At 39.4% G+C, this 21,664-nt stretch overlaps 1 protein-coding gene across 1 annotated transcript in view; it reads right to left on the bottom strand.

The window, feature by feature from the left end:
* Positions 1–21,664, bottom strand: part of MGA (MAX dimerization protein MGA) — a 69,048-nt gene that overhangs the window by 25,748 nt on the left and 21,636 nt on the right. The window contains exons 11-17 of the mRNA XM_083365753.1: positions 18,742–18,986; positions 16,188–16,331; positions 14,097–14,151; positions 10,395–10,891; positions 8,862–9,135; positions 7,607–8,095; positions 2,216–2,494 (exon numbers count right to left, since the gene is read on the bottom strand). Of these exons, the coding sequence (XP_083221879.1) occupies positions 2,216–2,494; positions 7,607–8,095; positions 8,862–9,135; positions 10,395–10,891; positions 14,097–14,151; positions 16,188–16,331; positions 18,742–18,986 (1,983 nt within the window). The remainder of the gene's footprint in view (positions 1–2,215; positions 2,495–7,606; positions 8,096–8,861; positions 9,136–10,394; positions 10,892–14,096; positions 14,152–16,187; positions 16,332–18,741; positions 18,987–21,664) is intronic.

The following is a 21,664-nucleotide window of genomic DNA, read 5'->3' as shown; positions in this document are numbered from 1 at the left end:
CGCCCCGAGTCCTTTCGGAGGGGGGCGGTATATAAATCCAAATAAATAAATCAATAAATAAATTCACACAAACAGATGTTGTTCTTGCATAGATTACTGTTTGGAATGGTCCTTCCTGAGCTGCTTTTTGCAGAAACTGAAGGCGATCTCATAGGCTTTTGTTTCAATTCCTTAAACCAGAGATTCTCAAACTTTCTCAGTTCATGGTACCCTTAGTGTCTCAGTAATTTTTTCATGCTATCCCTAGGCCAAAACTGTGAACTTATTTTATTTTTTGGATGTTTATATTGTTTTAATTTTTTTGTTTTTTTAAATTTTAGAACTGTACAATGCCCAGAGTCACACAGTTGAGTTGGGAGACTGTAAAAATTGAATAAATAAAATAAACTACCTTGAATTAGTAATTTGGGAGTCTTTGACAGATTTCCAGTATTGTTGTATTTCCCTTAAAAAGTCCAAACTACTGCATGGCGCCCTTGTGCAGTTTGGAAACTATTGCCTTAAATTATAGCAAATATCCTTAATAGTGGGCAAAAGTACTAAGAGGGGATAAAATTCTTTTCAAACAAAACTGGACAAAACTGCCTAGTTACAAAACATATCTCTGAAGAACTTGCATTCAACCTTTAGTGCTACAAAAACATAGGTAACTATATTACAGACTTTTAAACAGTTATATTTTTGTGACTTTCAGCAGTTAACAGAAATAGAAACATTCATACCGGTAATACAACAAGTTTGACCCAAATAATGAAATCATTAAAAACATCATTAAAGGTAAAGGTAAAGGTTCCCCCGCACACGCGTGCTAGTCGTTTCCGACTCTAGGGGCCGGTGCTCATCTCCGTTTCAAAGCCAAAGAGCCAGCGCTTGTCCGAGAACACGTCTCCGTGGTCATGTGGCCAGCATGACTAGACGCCAAAGGCGCACGGAACGCTGTTACCTTCCCACCGTAGGGTCCCTATTTTTCTACTTGCATTTTTTATGTGCTTTCGAACTGCTAGGTTGGCAGAAGCTGGGACGAGTAACAGGCGCTCACTCTGCTACGCGGCACTCGGGATTCGACCCGCCAAACTGCCGACCTTCAGATCGACAAGCTCAGCGTCCTAACCCACTGAGCCACCGCGTCCCCTAAAAACATCATTACAATCCCTATAATAATTAATACTTTGTTAGTTTTGTTAAGTAATTAATATAAATTAAAACTGTCCTTCTGAAAAAGACAGCAGACACAGCTCAAATAGAAAAACCACCAACTTAAGTGGTTAAGGTAAGTCAGTAAAATGTATTCATGGAGAAAATGGTTTTAAAAGAAAGAAAGAAAAGTGGTTTGGCATCTTTTTGAATAACTCCATATATTCAAGCTAGAAAGCCAATGTATAGAAGTATCTGAAGGAATAGAAGAAATACCATATTCTGTTACTGGGAAGTAATGATACAATTCAAGGAGAAAAAGAGACATTCAACTGCAAGGCCATGTATTGGAAATATTCTTTTGGGTGGCATGGGAAAAAACAACCTTCTAGATGTTAATGACTCAATTAGTAGAATATTTTTCTGGAGATGATGTATCCATCACTTACTCTCATAACTTTAAAATTGTTCATAGCTATTACTGAAATCTTGCAGGATGATTTTGACTACTTAACCTGCCAAAATATTGTTTCAAATCACATTACTTCTGAACATTGTACTGATACAAAAACCCCCACAAACATCAACTTTCTTTTTGTTTCTATGTTAACGTGTTAATGTTACTACTTTTATACTAATACAACTTACATTAAAGGAATGTATTTACCTTCTAGTAACAAATAACGTTAAGTACTGAATGGAGAAAACATGTCCAGAAAGTCAGGAGTAAATTAATCAAAACTAAATTTTCCAGTCTAGATAGTAGGCATAATCCAGCAAATCCTGAGGAAAATCAAATTTGCGAACACAGCAGGAACAATATGTTCCCTTTCAGGTGAACTTTAAAAAAAGAATTGTGGAGAAACGATTTAGGAATTGAAACTGAAGAACTCCAGGAAGGCCAACCCAACCACTTTCCTACACACACACACACACACACACACACACACACACGTGCTTATCCATTAGAATGTATTTTAGTATACTAAAACTAGATACACAATTACAGCAGGATCTGCTATTTCAGAATTACTTACACAATCTCATAAAATAATAGCAAAATATTTGCTGCATTCTATACCTGGATTACGGACCATTATGGGCTGTAAACTGGACTGTGCCCCTGAAGTTTGAAGTTGATGCAAGGGAACAAGTTGGATAATCTGACCATTGGGGTGTCGGTAGAGATTAACAGCACCTGGATGTCTCAAAGGTTGTAAAACTACTCTTTTGCCAGAGGCAACTTGCATATTTTGTGAAGGTTGCGAAGTAGAAGAACACTGCTGTACGGGAATCAAAATAAATCGTGTTCCCATACGATACTCTGCTCCACGAGGCAAACCTGGAGGACTTGTAGCACCTGTATTATTGTGAAAAAACATTCTTCTTAGCAAATTCTTACTACACAAATAAGATTTACAGACTATTATACAAAGGCGAGGTGCAAATTTTTGCTATAATACCCCAGTGCTTCCCAAAATAAATCAAGAAAATTTTTTGAATACTTTTTGCATTTCAGGGGATTTAAAGGGACAAGATAGATCAGTGATGGCGAACCTTTTAGAGACCGGGTGCCCAAACTGCAACCCAAAACCCACTTATGTATCATTGGGTGCTGGGTGGGCGTAGCCAATTGGGTGGGCATGGCCCATTGGGTGGGTGTGACTGCAGTGGTAACAGCAGACTAGGTGGGACTAAAAGTTCAATCAATCAATTACAACTTTGCGAGATCTTTTTTTTTTCTCCATGAGAAGTTGAAATTGATTGATTGAACCTTTTTTTTTTTGCATAAGGCAGGGGAGGCCTAAAGCAAAAAGGTTTTATAAAACCCAGCTGAAGGCCTTGGACTGGGGCGATGGCGCACGTGCCCACAGAGAGAGCTCTGAGTGCCACCTGTGGCACATGTGCCATAGGTTCGCCATCACGACTATAGATGGAAGAAGAGATCTCATTATTACCAAACCCAAAGTATATAAAGGTATATAATAGTAATAACATTAAGAACAAGGCATTATTATTACAAAAAAGAAAGTGCAGTTCATGGGCGTGGCAATATCTAGAAACAACATAATTGATGAGGAGAAAATATCAAACAGGAGAAAATAGCAAACTGTGAGAGAGATCTCGGAGTCCTAGTGGACAATCACTTCAATATGAGCCAGCAGTGTGCTGCAGCTGCCAAAAAAGCAACACAGCGCTAGGCTGCATTAACAGAGGGATAGAATCAAGATCACGTGAAGTACTAATACTTTACAATGCCTTGGTAAGGCCACACCTGGAATACTGCATCCTGTTTTGGTCACCACGATGTAAAAAAGATGTCGAGACTCTAGAAAGAGTACAGAGAAGAGCAACAAAGATGATTGGGGGACTGGAGGCTAAAACATATAGGGAACGGTTGCTGGAATTGGGTATGTGTAGTTTAATGAAGAGAAGGGTGAGGGGTGACATGATAGCAGTGTTCCAATCTCAGGGGCTGCCACAGAGAAGAGGGAGCCAAGCTATTCTCAAGCACCTGAAAGCAGGACAAGAAGCAACGGATAGAAACTAGTCAAGGAGAGAAGCAACCTAGAACTAAGGAGAAACTTCCTGACAGTTAGAACAACTAACCAGTGGAACAACCTGCCTCCAGAAGTGGTGAATGCTCCAACACTGGAAGTTTTTAAGAAGAGACTGGAGAGCCATTTGTCTGAAGTGGTATAGGGTTTCCTGCCTTAGTAGGGGGTTGGACTAGATGACCTCCAAGGTCCCTTCCAACTTATAATGATTAATTATTAATTATTATTGTGGTTTTCAAACTGAGATTGAAACATTATAGAGGGGGAAATATTTTTTTCATAACCATTATAATTAGTGAAATACTTAAAGGAATCACCAAGTACTCTACCATTTTAAACTATGACACCCTACTTTTGCAGACTAGCCTGTTTGGAACAGTATATATGTTATGACAATATATCCATGTGTCCTTAGCTAGGAACTGATAGTAATAACAATAAAAACAACAAAAATTAGAGCTTTTGTGTCTAATTGTGTTTAAAGCCATTGAACTGGAAATTCAAGTCCTGCCTTGGAGAAAAAAACAGCTAAGTGATATTGCACCAGCCACTCTCTCCACCCTAGGAAGAAGGCAATGTCAAATGTTCCCAAAATTTCCAAAAAAAATGCAGACTTCTCCATGTAGTTGTTGTTAAAATTGAAGAGTGACTTGAAAGCATGTGCATGCACAAATGCACGTATTTCCTGCTATCTTTTGGAACACAGACTTCAGTATGCCATACTAATGTTGTCCTGAAACTAAGTGAAATTGTACACTTCTCAAATAGACAGTGCAATTTTTAAGAATTCTGAGCAGAAAGAAAAGGAGGGAAATGAGATTTTTTTTACAATGAGGGGGAAAATATTTGATTCCCTGCTGATTTTGTACATTTGTCCACTGACAAAGAAATGATCGGTCTATAATTTCAATGGTAGGTTTATTTTAACAGTGAGAGACAGAATAACAACAACAAAAATCCAGAAACACGCATTTCAAAAAAGTTATAAATGGATTTGCATTTTAATGAGTGAAATAAGTATTTGACCCCTTCGTAAAACATGACTTAGTACTCGGTGGCAAAACCCTTGTTGGCAATAACAGACGTTTCTTGTAGTTGGCAACACATCTCAGGAGGGATTTTGTCCCACTCCTCTTTGCAGTTCCTCTCCAACTTCACTAAGGTTTCGAGGCTGAAGTTTGGCAGCTCAATCCTACAGCTCCCTCCACAGATTTTCTATGGGATTAAGGTCTGGAGACTGACTAGGCCACTCCAGGACCCTCATGTGCTTCTTCTTGAGCCACTCCTTTGTTGCCTTGGCTGTGTGTTTTGGGTCATTGCCATGCTGGAATACCCATCCACGATCCATTTTTAATGCCCTGGCTGGGGGAAAGAGGTTCTCACCCAAGATTTGACGGTACATGGCCCCATCCATCGTCCATTTGTTACGGTGAAGTTGTTGTGTCCTCTTAGGACAGGGGTCAGCAACCTGAAACAGTGAAAGAGCCACTCGGAACCGGTTCCCTCACAAAACGAAAAACTGGGAGCCGCAAAAAATGTGTGCACATGCGCGTACATGCGCAGAACAGGGTTTGACTGAAGAGTGGAGCCAAGGCGAGATATGCACCTACCCTGCGTATATGAATTGATTGGTTGAACTTTTTTAGTCCCACTTTTTTTGGGGGGGACTGCCCATGGCAGAGGACTGGGAGCCACAGGAGACGGCTGAAAGAGCCGCATGTGGCTCCGGAGCCGCGGGTTGCAGACCTGTGTCTTAGGAAAACCACCAACAACCCCCCCCCAAAAAAAGCATATTTCCCCCTCCATGTTTGACGGTGGGCATGGTGTTAGAATAGAATAGAGCTGGAAAGGACCTTGGAGGCCTTCTAGTCCAGCCCACCGCTCAAGCAGGAGAAACCTATACCATCTCAGACAAGTGACTGTCCAGTCTCTTCTTAAAAACTTCCAGTGATGGAGCACCCGTGATTTCTGAAGACAAGCTGTTCCACTGGTTAATTGTCCTCACTGTTAGGAAGTTTCTCCTTAATTCTAGGTTGCTTCTCTCTCTGATCAGTTTCCAACCACTGTTTCTTGTCCTATCCTCTCCTGCTTTGGAGAATAATTTGACCCCCCTCTTCTATGTGGCAGCCTCTCAAATACTGGAATACTGCTATCTGAATCATTCTGATGTTCACTGGCAAACTTCAGACAGGCCTATACATGGGCTTTCTTGAGCAGGGGGGACCTTGCAGGCGCTGCAAAGATTTCAGTCCTTCATGGCATAGTGTGTTACCAATTGTTTTCTTGGTGACTATGGTCCCAGCTGCCTTGAGATCACTGACAAGATCCTCCCGTGCAGTTCCTCACTGTTTTCATGATCACTGCAACTCCATGAGGTGAGATCTTGCATGGAGCCCCAGAGCAAAGTAGATTGAGTTATTTGTATTTCTTCCATTTGTGAATAATCACACCAACTGTTATTACCTTCTTACCAAGCTGCAATCTTGTCCCTGACATCCTTGGATAGCTCTTTAGTCTTGGCCATGATGGAGAGTTTGGAATCCAATTGATTGCTTCTGTTTCTGATTGATTGCCCTTTAAGAGAATGCTTCTCATCGCAGCTCATCACCTGTATAAAAGATACCTGGGAGCCAGAAATCTTGCTGATTGATCAAATACTTATTTCACTCATTAAAATGCAAATCAATTTATAACTTTTTTTGAAATGAGTTTTTTGGGATTTTTTTTTTGTTATTCTTTCACTGTTAAAATAAACCTACCATTAAAATTATAGACTGATCATTTCTTTATCAGTGGGCAAACGTACATAATCAGCAGGGGATCAAATAATTTTCCCCCTCACTGCACATTATTCCCAATTAAAGGATGGAAATCTATTCTCCCAGCAACTGTGCTTGAGATCACTGGGAAGAAGATAAATATGGTATGCACCTGATGGTTCCTATATTTTGTATTGCTCATAAGTCCTTTTATATTAACTTGTTAGCATGGCATTCACACTCAAGTAATGGAGCAATGGCATGCTGCACAAGATTCTGGAGAGTAATTCAAGATTTCACACACATAAGAATAGTCTTTTTGACCTCATCATATGGAAAGAACAGAAAATGTTAGCTAACAATCACATACTGCAGGGAAGAATAAGACCAAATAAGTCATTCAGTAGCAGTATCTAATGAGCAACTGACAAACTTGAATTATATGAATTAAGGATATTCATTTTATATATTTAACTATTTAATATTGCTTATTTTTTATCAATTATTTTCAGCTTCCACCTGTATGATCCAATGCCTGCTTTTGTTTTTCACTACATCAGCAAATGAAGAAGGCCTAGCATGAATAACTTACTTTGACTTTGAGCAATTAAACTACAAGGAAAGCTTCATTGTTATATCAGTATATCTATATGTTTAGGAAGCACTGCTCTATCTCAGCAGTCCCCAACCTTTGCAACTTAGCAGCTGGGGGGGGGAGGGGAACTGGCTTGTGCAAGTGGAAGGCCTTTGTGCGCCAGCCCACCACTTGTGCAAGTCAAGCTGCACATGCGTATGTTGGCCTACCGCTTGCACAAATTGAGCTTTGTGCATGTGCGACGGCCCGCTATTTGCGCATGTCAAGCTACATGTGTGCGTGCCAGCCTGCTGCTTGTACAAGTCGTGTTCACGGGCGCTGGCCAACTGCTTGAGCAACCTGAAGTGTATGCATATGCGCCAGCCCACAACTCATGCAAGCTGAGCTGTGTGCGCGCCGGCCCACCACTCATGTGGCCCAGTTCCAAATAGGCCACAGCCCGGTAGTGGGCCGTGGCCTGGGGGTTGGGGACATCTGCTCTACCTCATAGGGTTGGTTGGCAATGCAAAGATTCAATCAAAACAAACATCTGTAGCAAGAAGTGATGATAAAAGTTTTACCCTGTTTTTGATTTGACAAAGGGCTTTTGTGAATTCCTGAGAGTCCAGCAGGCTGAACACAGCTAACTGATGAAGTAGGTGAAGTCACAGTGATTGGGACTACAGCTGTGGATGTACAAACTGAAGTTGAAGACTGAGCAAAAGACACGCTTGTAACTGGCTTTGTTATTTCCATAGCATCCATGGCTGGGGATATATTTATTTCTTGTTTTCCAACAGTATTTGTAAAAGCAGTGTCAGAAGGATGGGTAGCATTGTTATTCTGCAAAGGGCTGGAAATTGTTACAGGAAGTGATGCCACAGAAGTTACAGCAGTTGTAGTAACAACTGTAGTTGAACCAGCAGAAAGTAAGATAGATTTGGTGTTAGATTTCTGTGTTCCTGTCAGAGATTGAGATGACCCACTTTCAGAAGCCTTCTTCTGTAGACCTCCAACTGTATTTACAGAGGTCAACTGATTGTTCATGCCATCTAATAATGGCCGAGGAGCTGAAAAGAAATACAGATTTTCAAAATCAATATATTAATAATTTTTATTTTGTATTTTCTACATTTATGGCAGTGATCAATTCTAGGTTGCATTTTCTTAATAAATGAGGTCAAGTACAGAAGAAACTCTCTTATCCTGCCCATGTCTTAAAAGCTTCAGTTATGAATCCATGTAAGGGCAACAGCCATAAAAATGGTTACATGCAAGCAAAAGCTAATTTTAAAAAGTTTAAAATATTTCAAAGTTGGCCTTTCTTGGTTTCCTTACATGATGTTTAACAGTAATGACAAAGTTGAGGAGAAATCACAGAAAAAAAATAGAGAAACAACTTTTTCTGAAAATATTAAATCATCTATTACAAAGTATTTTGGTTTTGAATAACACATAAAATATATTGTTTAAAAAAATGAAACCCAGTTTAACAGAGGCATGGGCAGAAGCAGCTTCTTAGTCCCAATGACCCAAAGGTGCTTTTTCTATAAGGCAACTTGCACTTTCTTGGTTTTTGTTTTCTTTGAAAATGTCTCACTCCTCATCCAAGCTTGTTCAATTCTTCAGAAATTCTTCATCTCCACCCATCCTCAGGCCACCCATCGTCTTGGTTTTTAGCTTTTCAATTTAAGTCTTGTCATTTTTCTCCAAGGATGGCGTAGCAGTATATTAGAATCAATGGCACTATGCAGTATGATAGAACAAAATGCTCTTTGTTTTTCACTCATCCATTCATTTCTTTTATAAGACGAACAGGAAAAAAATCCAACCTACCTATCTGTCTCTGTGCTGAGACACGAGCAGTGGAGACTGATGTAGTATCAGGAGAAAATGAAGTTTTAGATGTTTCTGATGGGGATATTTCAGTTGACAGTGATTCAGAAACAGCAACTTTATTACTGGGTGCCATCTTGAGGATCACTGTTGTGAGATCAGACATGGATGACTGCAGTCTCCCCGTGAGGTAAGCTGCTAGATGACTGGCTGGATGCAATGCTCCCATCTGTCCCAAAAGAAGTTTGGCTTGAGGAGAATTTTTACCATTAACCTGAAATAAAAGAGGCAAAATGCCACATCCGCTATCACGTCAAGGCTCAATAGAGTCTAGAACATAGGTGCTGATTTAATTTGTACTTAATGCAATAGAATAGTGATTTTTTTAAAAAAAAAAGCTGAAATCAATTCCAATGAACTTCCTCTAAAATTTACTTCAATTTAAAAAGCAATTTGTAGCCACGTGAATTACTGCTGTTTGGAAACATGTTCTTAACCCATCTTATTTTATCTAAAGTATTTTTCATGATTCAGAGCCTGGTCATGTGTTTTATTTTTAAAAAATTTCCATGGGAAAAACTTCTCTTAATAAAATATTAAACAATAAGTATCAAAATTCTTTCCTTACTCAGAAGTCTATGTATCAGATGTACAGTAGGTAGTCCTCAACTTACAACTAGTCACTTAGCAACTGTTTGAAGTCACAATGGAACTCCCTGGGCATACTTAGGACCCAGATTTGAGATTCCAGCAGTTCCCATTCCCACAATCACATGACTGCATGTTGGGCACTTGGCAACTGAGCTGCATTTACAGCCCTTTGTAGTGTTCCATGGTCACATAAATGCATTTTATGACTATTTTGCCAAAAACTGGCATTTGCTTCCATTTTTTGGCAAAACCATGCCCGTAGTGAGACACCCGTTCCCTTAACAACCACGGTATTCAATAAATAAAGCAAAAAAAAAAAAAGAGGTAATAAAATTGGGTCAGTCATGTGGGCGACCTGATTTATGACCATCACAACTACAGCTGATAGGCAGCTCAATTACATTCATAACTCAAAGACTACCTGTACTTGGACAAATTTTCTTCTGATAAATGAAGAATTTCTAATTGTTTACCCTTCTTGTTAGCTCAAGAAGCACAAATAAACTTACAGTTTTTGACTTGAGTGTTTAACACACTGCCTTCTACTTTAGTAACATGGCCAAATTTAGGGCAAAAGAGGTTAAAGTCAGCAGTCAACATTAATAGGCAAGAAATTAGAAAGAAAACCCATCTGCTTATAATGTTTTAAGAATATCTGCAAGGAAAAAAAAATCAACTAATTTCAAGTAATCAGAGTTTAGAGTGATTTTGTTTTCTCTACAAATAAGATCAGGAATCCTATTCATGAGTTTTTATCCCTCTCCACTTAAGAGTAACAATTACTAAAAAAAAATGTTGCTATGTAAAATTCTATAACGTGAGAGGGGCTGGAGGTGGAATTCTATACACTGAAATCCAAACTGTCCCAGAAGAATCCCCTACCTGAATCAAGTCTGAGGAACTTAAGCCATATTTGCCTGTGTGAGCAATCAGATTTCCTGCAGAAGAAAGTCCTGCATAAAAGGGTAAACCTTTCTTCCTCTGTTCCTGTGATTTCTCAGGGGTTAATGTTATTTTTTCTGTCTTCTTGCACGGTGACAATCCAGCATTAGGTGACTCAACAGCGACAGGAAGGGTTTCGGTTTTGTTCTGACATGGTGGCACGGAGATTTTCACTCGCGAAGAATAGATGGGGGTGTGCTTTTCATCCCAGGTTTTACTTTCAGATTCTAGCTCAATAAGAAAATTGCCTACTTTGAGCGATTTGGGCATCTTATTTTTGATATGCTGTGATAAGATATTCAAAATCTCATTGCGATCCTCCTCCCAGTTGCAATCAGAAATAATCTCAATCAGTTTGTTTTTGCCATCTGGGGTAATATGATGTGCATAAGAAGTAAATGGATCCCCAGCGCTACAGGAAAACCACCAGCTTTTCTCTAGGAAATAATGGAAAAAAGGTTTCTGAAATATTGCAATTCTACAACTTACAATTTAACTTGGATTTGTCTTGTTATTTTCATCAACATGAAAAAAATCACAAGGGAAAATACCAAAAGAAACAGATCTTAGTAAACAGTATCATACTTTATTTTATTAACAATAAAAGTATAATATTTAGGCATATGCTAAACACATATGAATTTTATATTGGCCAGATATTCATTAATATACTGAGATAACAAATCTTAGAAAACGTATGTTGTAAAATAATCAATCTAATAAAAATTGTACTTTGCGCTAACTAACCTAGCTTTCTGTCAACTTGTTCTATCATATTGCATAGGGCCATTTCTATTATTCTTATTGCTCATAATTTATCATACCAATATATAATTATCAACTCTCCCAAATATTTCCCAAATTATATAAACCTTGTTTTACTGCCAATAATGGTGTCTGATTAGATTTTATCTGGTAATTGTGAATTTTGCCCTTCAAAATTATTTTAAGAATTGTAGGATATTTTTGAATTTTTGTCTTAATACTTGTTTTTGCAAATGCTTTATTTCCTAATCCCCAACCTGCCCCATCAGCGCAGCCTTTATGCTCAACAGGTACTGAGGCTAGAGACACTCACAAGCAGACTTGGGGTTTTCCCTCCATCAGCTACATTTATATAAATCTTGTATTAAGTCAGTAGTTTAACCTATGTCGTGATATGTTATCTTAATTGAGAAATATGGATAATGTAATGGGGTTAATTGGTTACAACAGGAATTGACCAACTGGCTTGGTGCGGGGGAGAGGGAGAGGGAGAGGGAGAGGGAGAGGGAGAGGGAGAGGGAGAGAGAGAGAGAGAGAGAGAGAGAGAGAGAGAGAGAGAGTGTTTGGTCTAGTACAGGGGTCGGCAACCTGAAAAAGGAAAAGAGCCACTGGGAACCAGTTCCATCACACATTAAAAAAAAGTGGGAGCCGTATGTGTGTGTCCATGCACGCGCATGCGCGGACGTACACGGTTGCCATTTTTTTATGTGTGATGGAACCGGTTCCCGGTTCCGCGACGGCCCGTCTGCAAAGCTGCCGCTTTCGGCAGCCTGCAAACGTGCTGCGGCAGCTTTCTCAAAAAGCGTTTGCACGAAGGTACTCGCGCACGAAGGTACGCGCGCACCTCTCCAAAGGTTTGGGGAGGTGCACGCGCACCTACAGTCGTTCGGAGAGGTGCGTGCGCACCTCTCGGAATGGGCAGCGGCGCCGCTTCTTGGGAAAGCTGCCGCGGCCCGTCTGCAGAGCTGCCACTTTCGGCAGCCTGCAAACGTGCCGCGGCAGCTTTCTCAAAGAGTGGCGCCACTGCCCGTTCGCACGGAGGTGCGCGCGCACCTCTCCAAAGGTTTGGGGAGGTGCGCGCGCACCACTGCCCGTTCGAAGAGGTGCGCACGCACCGGGCTGCTGGGAGCCGCAGGAGACGGCTCAAAGAGCCGCATGCGGCTCCGGAGCCGCGGGTTGCCGACCCGTGGTCTAGTAATTAAGGCATCAGGCTAGAAATCTGGAGACCATAAGTTCAAGTCTTTCCTTAGCCATTAAAGCCAGCTGGGTGACCTTAGTCCAGTCACCCTCTCTCAGCCCAACTCACCAGACAGGATTGTTACTGTGGGTAATATAGGAGGGGAAGAAGTATTAGAGTATTCGCTGCTTTGTTTGTAATAAAGTAATAAAGGTGGGAAATAAGGTAGGATAAAAAATAAATAAATAAATACCCACATATGCAGGATATAGTTTTATATTTTTCATTAAAATTTAGACTCCTGTTATTATTGCTAACAAAATAACTGAAATCTACAAACTAAATTTGTAATCATTTTGTCTGATTCAACTCATATAACAGATATTTTAAATTCTAGACTTATTTTCTATTTTAAGTAATAGATTCAGTGTTTTTTTTGCCACTGAGTTAACATAGCAGTAAGCATTAGTGCCTCAGATCAAACTGGGGTAGTATAGGGTAGTCCTCATACAATCATACAAACAGCAACAGTTCGAAGTTTACAATGGTGCTGAACAAACTGTAGTTACGCTCGGTCCTCAAAGTTACAATCAGTACAGGACCCCTGTAGTCACATGATTAAAATTTGAGCACTTTGCAGTCTTCCTGCAATTACTCTCACAGGGACACTTCAACTTTCCCACCTACCTATTTCTGCTCAATTAACGACAGCAACTGGGACTGTTATGGCCAAGCAATGTAGCCATTTCATCTTGTGCTATACAACTGCATCATTTACTAATGGAAATTCTGAACCCAATTACCACTGTTAATCAAGATCTATCTGTACTTTGTATATATTTTACATATGTACACAGGTATTAAAACATAGACAAAACATGCTATTTTTTTTTAATATGGCAATGGCAGTATATGGTGTGGCTTGAGGTGCTCAGGTATAGTATGGTTTTGCTGTGTTATGTTATGGTTGATAATTAGGTTGGGAAGTTTTGAAAGTGGGGTGTATTAAGAAGTTGAGAGGATCAAGCTGTTAGAAATGGCTGGAATCTGGGAGCAGATGTTACCTCACCTAATTACCATGGGATTCAGTTAACAATGGTGAGATTCAATTAATGACAGCGGTCAGGACAGCAGGGGCTGCTACTGCTAAGCCATGTAGCCATGTTTATTGACCATACTGCTTAGCAGTGGAAATGCCAGTTCCAATTGCCATCGTAAGTCGAGGATTACCTTGTTGCTATTTAGCAATATTCAGAATTGTGAGAGGTTCCCTATGCAATTCCTTGCAATGATTAACATTATATATTTACACTTGAATTCATAGTTTTGACTTTGTATTTCTAAACTATACAGAGAACAATCCAGGTGATGCAGGAATGTTATTAAAAAACAAACTATTCACCACTGTGAATATTGGTCAGTATTAATGTAGTTGCATTTAGGCAGGACAAATCAATAGGAATATGCATTAAATCTACCCACTTCTCTGGAACATTGTTTTCCATAGTCTACATTGCCTCAGTCTAGTTCTACTTAGCTTTCTTCCTTTGAAAAATATTCAATTTTGTTTAGATTGCAAAAATTACGCCTTACATATTTCATTGTCATGTGCTTTCCCCCCATTGTATTTTCTACTAATTCTATGTGACTGAACCGATCACACAAAGAACCTAATAACTAAGATCAAGTTTTAATTTTACCTCCAGGGTCTTTATCCTCTTCAATTTTCAGAGGCTGGGGTTCTGCATCACGTTCCTGGAAACAATATAGAAATATATATATATACACACACACATATATATATCTTAAAATCTGATTATAAATTCAACATCTTGTTTTCCAATATGCTTATCTGAAATCAACCTTTCAATCCCAACATTTCAAAATAGTCAGATTGAGCCATATGTGACAAAATTAGAAACTGGTGGTTTTCTGATTGACAGATTACATGTCACATCGTTTTGGATACACATGTAGTCCTAGAGTTACATGGCAGATGAAGGCAGGATTGTGTCACTAGGTGATATGCTCATAAAGCATGACATCATGTCAAAATGTAATCTTGGTTGCCACCCTAGCTGCAAGATGCGCAGGTCATTAGGCAGCAAGTGGTGGGAGTCAGAGGTAAGGATTGCAAGGGTGCCATAGAGGTGTGAGTGAGGCCCTGGGAACCCCAGTGGGGACCCTGTGCAAGTGAGGGAGAGGGGTGATGCAAGTGCATGCATGTTGAGTACAGGGAGGCCCAGGGAAGTAGTGGGGTGTTGCATATTCAGGGAGGCCCAGGTTAGGAGAGTGCAGGGTGCCTGCATAGGAGTGAAATATATATTGGAGAAATTGTTCTGGGGAATTTCTCCAATGCATCAAACACACCAAGGTCAACAAGGACGAAATTATGGTCTCCTTCAATGTCACCACTCTCATCACCTCAACTGCAAAACCTCTACTGCAAACCCATTACAAATGGACCAGATCCTCAGCTTCGCAAGCAACCACTGCACTGCACACAAAAGAAGCTGTGTCAAGACCCTCTTTAGAAGGGCCAAGGCACACCGCAGCACCACAACACAAAGAAAAACAGAAAAGAAACAGCTGCTCAACATCTTTCTCCATAATGGCTATCCAAAAAACCTTCATATTCCGACACACAGCACCCAAACCACAACACAACACACAGCCAACCATCACGGAAAAACTAAGCCTATCATACACAAAAGAGTTGTCAGAAATGACAGGCAGAATTCTCCAACCCCTAGGAATAGCAATAACCCGGAAACCCACAGCCCCACTCTGCCAGGAATTATCCAAACCAAAGATACAGAAGGAGGAAAGAAACAATGTAATCTACAAAATCAACTGTAACCATTGCAGCCAATGCTAGGTGGGACAAACATCACTAAAAACCAGGATCCACAAACACCGGCTGGCAAACACCACAATCCCAAATCCTTAATCTTTACCCAAACCAACACCAAACAGTATCAGTTCGACTGGAGCAGCACAAAGTTCATTGGTCACGCTACCACCCGCCACACTCCTGAGTTCATTGAAGCCTGGCACCCTACAAGCAATACCATCAACAGACACACTGACCCACAACCAGCCTACGAACCCCTCAGAATCCTAATCAACCACACAGAAACAGCACCGACCCTCAATCAATCCACGCAAGCCCCCACTCCCACCAGCAGTTCACCTCCCAACGACCCTGACCTGACATAACCTCCCCCTCAGAAGACTCACTGATGACTCACACCTGACCCATCCCAAGACCTATCACAAACCCTTACTTGACACACCCACACCTGCAGTCCTTATAAACAGAAGAACACTGACACTGACGTCTCTAAACTCCGCTGAAGATGTTACCTAGCCTGGTAACGAAATGCTCAGAAACCAACCCACAAGCTTGGAGAACGAACCTTCACTCTCAATAACAATTTAATTTGGTAGTACTGCATCTAGGTTCATTTCCTTAAGTTTAGTTTCCTATCTGGTTTGGTCATTGCTGAACATGCCTCAAATTACAATACTAACTAGTTTGAGGACCCAGATTGTTAGGGGCAATTAAGCTGACTTTGTAATAATGCCGCTTGGGGTGTGTGTGAAAGCCCTAATAAGCAGGCATATACATAGAATGAAGGCTACTGCTAAGCTTGTAAAGCCGCCCTGAGTCTTCAGAGAAGGGCGGGATATAAATGGAATTAAAATAATAATAAAAAATGTCAGCCCAGTAACTATTTTATCATTTTTCTTAAAAGATATACATTAAAAAATTGTCAGTAATACTTTACCTTTTCAATATGTTTTTCACAATACTGGGGGCACTTTTCCTGCTGAGCTTTCTCCCGTACTTTCCGTTCATATACTCGCACACGAGCACAAGTCATCATACTTTCAAAATATAGATAAACAGGGTCCTTATCTTCCTCTCGAATCTATAAATCACACAAAGTGAGCTTTTAATTAAATGAATGTCAGTGTAAGTTGCATTGATATCATTTGAACAATTTAAGCACCTTTAGTGTTTTCTCTATAACTATAAAAAGGAAGCAGTGTCTTTCAAAAGCTAGCTAATGTTTATTGGAAATGTTTCCAATTGAGCAAGAAACAAAAGCCAGTCTGACTGCCCAAAGCTAAGTCATGATACAGCACCGATAAATAGCATTTGAGCCATTTTATTTTAATGCCCCTTTTAAAAAAAAGAAGTTTGAGTATGTGAGCATTTTGTTACAGTTTGCTACACTGCAGTTTGTTACACACTTAGTTACCCTGGGAAAAATACAGTGAACATGTGGAAAACAATCCTTTTCACTTGTTATTTCTCAAGAAGCTAGAGGAAATAAAGATGGAAGGAGAGATGTTTGGTACAGTAATGGTACCGATAGGAAGGAGACATATGCTTAAAAGATGGGATGTGTTATTGTGTGAGAGAATGCACCCAGCAACAAAGATATGTGTAGAATGATTTCAGCTGGGTAATCAACTAGCCTAGAATGTAGCAGAAAAGGTAGCTATGTCTCATTACATCCATGTAACACTTCTATTCTATAAACTGCACTGGTTCCTCCTATATGCTTCCAAATGCAATTTAGCTATAAAGTCATGTGTGCCCCCCCCCCCCAAAAAAGGTGATTTGTGGGACTGTCTTCTCTCAAAGATATCTGCCCATCCCATATACCTCAATATATCTATTTGAACAAGCCGGCCTGGCCTGATGGGGGATGTGTTGGGGTTTTTATTGTGGATTTTTATATTATTCTATTGTTTTAGCTCGGGCTCTTATTTAATTCTTCTTTTTAAATTTTTGTACTCTGTATTTTTATACGTGCCCTGTTCACCGCCCTGAGTCCTTCGGGAGAAGGGCGGTATACAAATATAATAAAATAAATAAAATAAAAATAAATAGAGATGGCACACTCCAGATCCTTTCTTGGAAACAATATCACCTTGTAGGACCCAGGAAGCATACGTTCTCAATGGCAGCCCCTTCCCTTTGGAATGTTCTGCCCTGATCACTGATATCTAGTTGGCTTCAACCCCAAGGGCCTTCGTAAAGGCAGTCAAGATCTGGCTCTTTTCCTGGGCACTTGGGTCAGGGTGATTATATGAGATATAAAGTACTTCAGTTCTGATCGTCTTTTAATTGTTTCAGTTTGCTTTTCTGATTAAGTGCCATTTTTCCTTTGTACTTTGGTTTAATGAATTTGTACTTTGCCCATAACAGTTTGAGCTAATGTTCTAAATGTTCTAAACCAAGAAACTCAGCTGGTTGAGGTCTGACAGTGAATGAATTAAGCATTAATTTTTTAAAAAAATCCATTTGAGTATATACATTTGGGGAAACTGACTGGGTATGATAGTCCTATGTAAGTGAATACATTTTAGAGAATTAAAGTGATCTGAACTTAACATTTGTCACATATGAAACAACATTTTTTATAAGCAAAGGATTTCTTAGCTTTAGCTAGTTCAACTGGTAACCTATGCAGTCACCTATGGATTCTGTATTTGTACATAACATTTTTTTAAAAAACTGTATTACCAGTTTTTTAATAGGTATCCTGCCATCCATTGTAAAATTTCATGCTCAAAACGTGTTTCACTTTTTCCTATTCGTTTTAAACTTTAAATCAAGAGACTTAAAACAAAACAACAGCACTAACAACAGGGAAAAAAAGTAATCTGTGTGACTTCGCAAATGACTGAGCAAAAAATTAAAGTAACCTGTATTCTTCATGATCTCTCAGTCCCATGCAGAAGAATATCAAAGTAACTCTTTAGGAGATGGAGCAGGAACTAAGAAACAAAGAAGTGAACGAATACTACAAAAATAATTAAATACCGTAGTTCCAAGATATCCAACCAATGTTTAACAAAAACAGTAGGTGGAAATCATGTAGCAACATAAGAGCCTTATGCAATTACAAATCACCCAAGAAAAGCTACGTAGCTTATTACTGGAGGAGTCAGAAATTTAATGAGTCTTTATAAAGATCTGAAATCAGTTATACAAACTGCCAATATGGGACCTTCGCTCCTTCCGGCGTGATCTAAAAACTTATCTATTCGAACAAGCCAGCCTGGTCTGATGGGTTTGGGGTTTTAACATTGTTTTTAACTAACTTACTACATTGGGCACAATCATTTAACTTTAAATCTTGTATCCTGTATTCTTATTTTTATTGCCCTGTACACCGCCCTGAGTCCTTCGGGAGAAGGGCGGTATATAAATCAATCAATCAATCAATCAAATAAATAAATAAATAAATAAGAACAATATTCTGAATTATAGGCAGAATGAGATATATTTCTGGTTTAGCCTTAAACCTTACTTCTTTTACTTACCACTGGATTGGGTCTAGGTATATATACTCGTAATGGCTTGACTCCATTGGCCACTGAATTAACTTCAGTTGCTGTAGGCTTATCATCAGTTGACATGGTCTCTGGAATAGGTGACATCGCAGTTTTTGTTGCCTCAACATCTGATGGAGTTGGGATGTAAATTGGTTCTGGATCCATCTCTCCATCTCTTTTTACCCACAATGGAAAATTTTTAACAGGTTTTTCTGGTTCTGTATCACAAATAGCTGAGAAAAAAACGAAGTTATTTTTCAAAGAAAAATCTCCATTATCACAAAGTACTGCCTAGACATAAGTCTTCTCTCAGCAAAATAATTATTTATAGTGGTAGTCTGTTTTACTTAAGTAATCAAAGAAATACTGAGCAGTCTTTATGAACAAAAACAAGAAATAAATGAAAAGTAGTGTCTACCTCCCCAATTATAAACAGGGAAAATTTAATAAAGAAACCAGGAAAATAATCCTTGAAATTAGATCTTTTGTTACCCAAATTTATTCCTCCACATAATCACAATTCACCACATAATTCTGCCAATAAAGGTCAAGCTTTCTAAACCAATGCTGAGAGAGCTTAATGCTTTGCCTTTTCAGCCAAATCCTCAGTCTTTTCCATCTCATTTGAATCAGATACCTACAAAGGTATTTTTTCCATTTTGAAAAAAGGAGGAAGTTGCATGGCAACAATTCTGAATTGTTTATCAAATTACGTGAGAAGGTGAAAGCCAAGCTTGCAATTGCCTCTTGGGTGACTTGTGAAGAAAAGCTAAATTGTCATGTGCTTCCAAACTCTGTTAAATTGTTGTTTTAAAATTTTAAGTGTTGCTAAAATTGATAGTGCTGTCTAGTTCAAGGAAATCCATGTAAATAGTACCATTTGCACATCCCCAAAAACTAGCTCTAGATTTCCCTGCCAAATCTTGGGTGCTCAATTTCCACTAAACCCGCCCCACTAAACCCGCCCCCCCAAGTGTAGATCTGTTATATTTCATGGACCGATTACATTTTATCATTGTGTGGCAAATTTAAACTCTTGAAACTTTCATTTCTGCAATATGCATGCAAGGTAAGGAACCCATTAAGCACAAGCTTTGCAATACTGAAGAACATCAAAAATATGGTCCACCCAAATATTCCTGTAGAATACCAATCATGACAGCAATTTCCCTTTGAGTGAACTGGCAACTAACTTTAATCAGTTTATCAAACAAAATCTCTCAGTTGCTGTCATAGTTGTCTACTTTGTTCTCCATTACAGGTAGTCCTTGATTTACGACCACAATTGAGCCCCAAATTTCTTTGCTAAGCAAGGTAGTTGTTAAGTAAGTCATGCTTCATTTTACGACCTTTTTGCCATGGTTGTTAAGCAAATTGTTAAGTGAATCAGGCTATCCCCATTGACTTTGCTTGTCAGAAGCTCCCAAGGAAGGTTGCAAATGACTTTCCCAAGTCCTTGGGATGCTACAACCATTGTAAATACATGTCAGTTGCCAAGTACCCAAAGCTTGATGTGACTGTAGGGATACTGCAAAAGTCATAAGTGTGAGAACTAGTCACAAGTCACTTTTTTCAATGCCACTGTAACTTTGAACAATCGTTAAACAAATGGTTGTAAATTTAGGACTACCTGTAAATAAATCAGCTCTTCCCTGTTTACCATCTTAATGTGGCACAATGCAGATAATCTTCAAATAATGATGGCAAATGGGACTGAAATTTCCAACAAGTTGCAACAAGGTGGAGACCACATGACTCTACAACATCGTAACTGTTCACCATCCAAAATCACTTAAGTAGACAGCTACAGAATTTAAACGAATGGATAAATGGATGGATGGATGGATGAATGGATGTCTTTGAGGTTTGGTCAGAAATACCACTCATTCAGTGTTACTGCAAATTTGAATGGTCACTGAATGAGTAGTTTCATTAAGCAAAGACAACAATACTCATGTCAACATAGTCATCACCATAAAAAAAGTCTTATATTTGGCACTAAATTTCAACTAGAATAATTCCTCTGCCAATAAAAAAATAAATGACTTCTTTAAAGCACACATGGTACTTCTTGGGGGTTTCCATTCCATGCACCGCAATATAGCCTTTTCTCACAGTAGCTTCCTATCAACTGAACTGAAAGAACAGCTGCTAAAGATCATGTTAGAGTTTCTATTTAAGGGTATGCCACAAAGAAAGGGGTGGGTGGGTGTCAACCTATTCTCCAAAGCCAGAATGGGACAACTTGGTGCAGCCAACTCACCATGGCCAACTCACCATGGGACAACTTGCTACATGACAATTCAATTTAAATGCTTAAAATACTTTTAAAAGTATTTTAATTTCTGTCATTCAATTTCATTTTGTCCCTCCTCTTGCATCCTTTTTCTAATGATTCTATTCTACCATTTCTTCGATATTAGTGTAACTCTTGTCCCACATCAACAAGTTGGCCATTGCGAGTCGTCCTGCAAGTGAGTTGGCCACAGTAAGTTGGCTGTGGTGAGTTGGCCATACCGAGTTTGCTATCCTGAATTGTCGTAGACCTCTCCAAAGCACCTGAAGGCAGGACATGAAGCAATGGATGGAAATTAATCAAGGAGAGATCCAACCTAGAACTAAGAAGAAATTTCCTGACAAAACAATTAATGACTTGCTGCCAGAAATTATGGGTGCTCCAACACTAGAGGTTTTAAAGCAGGACTTGCCCAACTGTTAGGTTTCCTTCAGGTGGACCTAGACAGCAGAATGAAGGACAACTCATTGTGGAGGCAGGCAAATTCCGTTAGATCTGTATTTTGTGATGATCTGAGGCACCTAATCCTTGCGAACCCTTACGCTAAACGGATTCTTAGAAGGGACAAATTAATATTTCTTCCTATTATCGATTGCTTTATTTGCTGGGATTTAC

Source organism: Vipera ursinii, assembly GCF_947247035.1.
Source record: "Vipera ursinii genome assembly, chromosome: 1".
Lineage (NCBI taxonomy): Eukaryota > Metazoa > Chordata > Lepidosauria > Squamata > Viperidae > Vipera > Vipera ursinii.
This window is presented reverse-complemented; position numbering and strand designations above follow the sequence as displayed.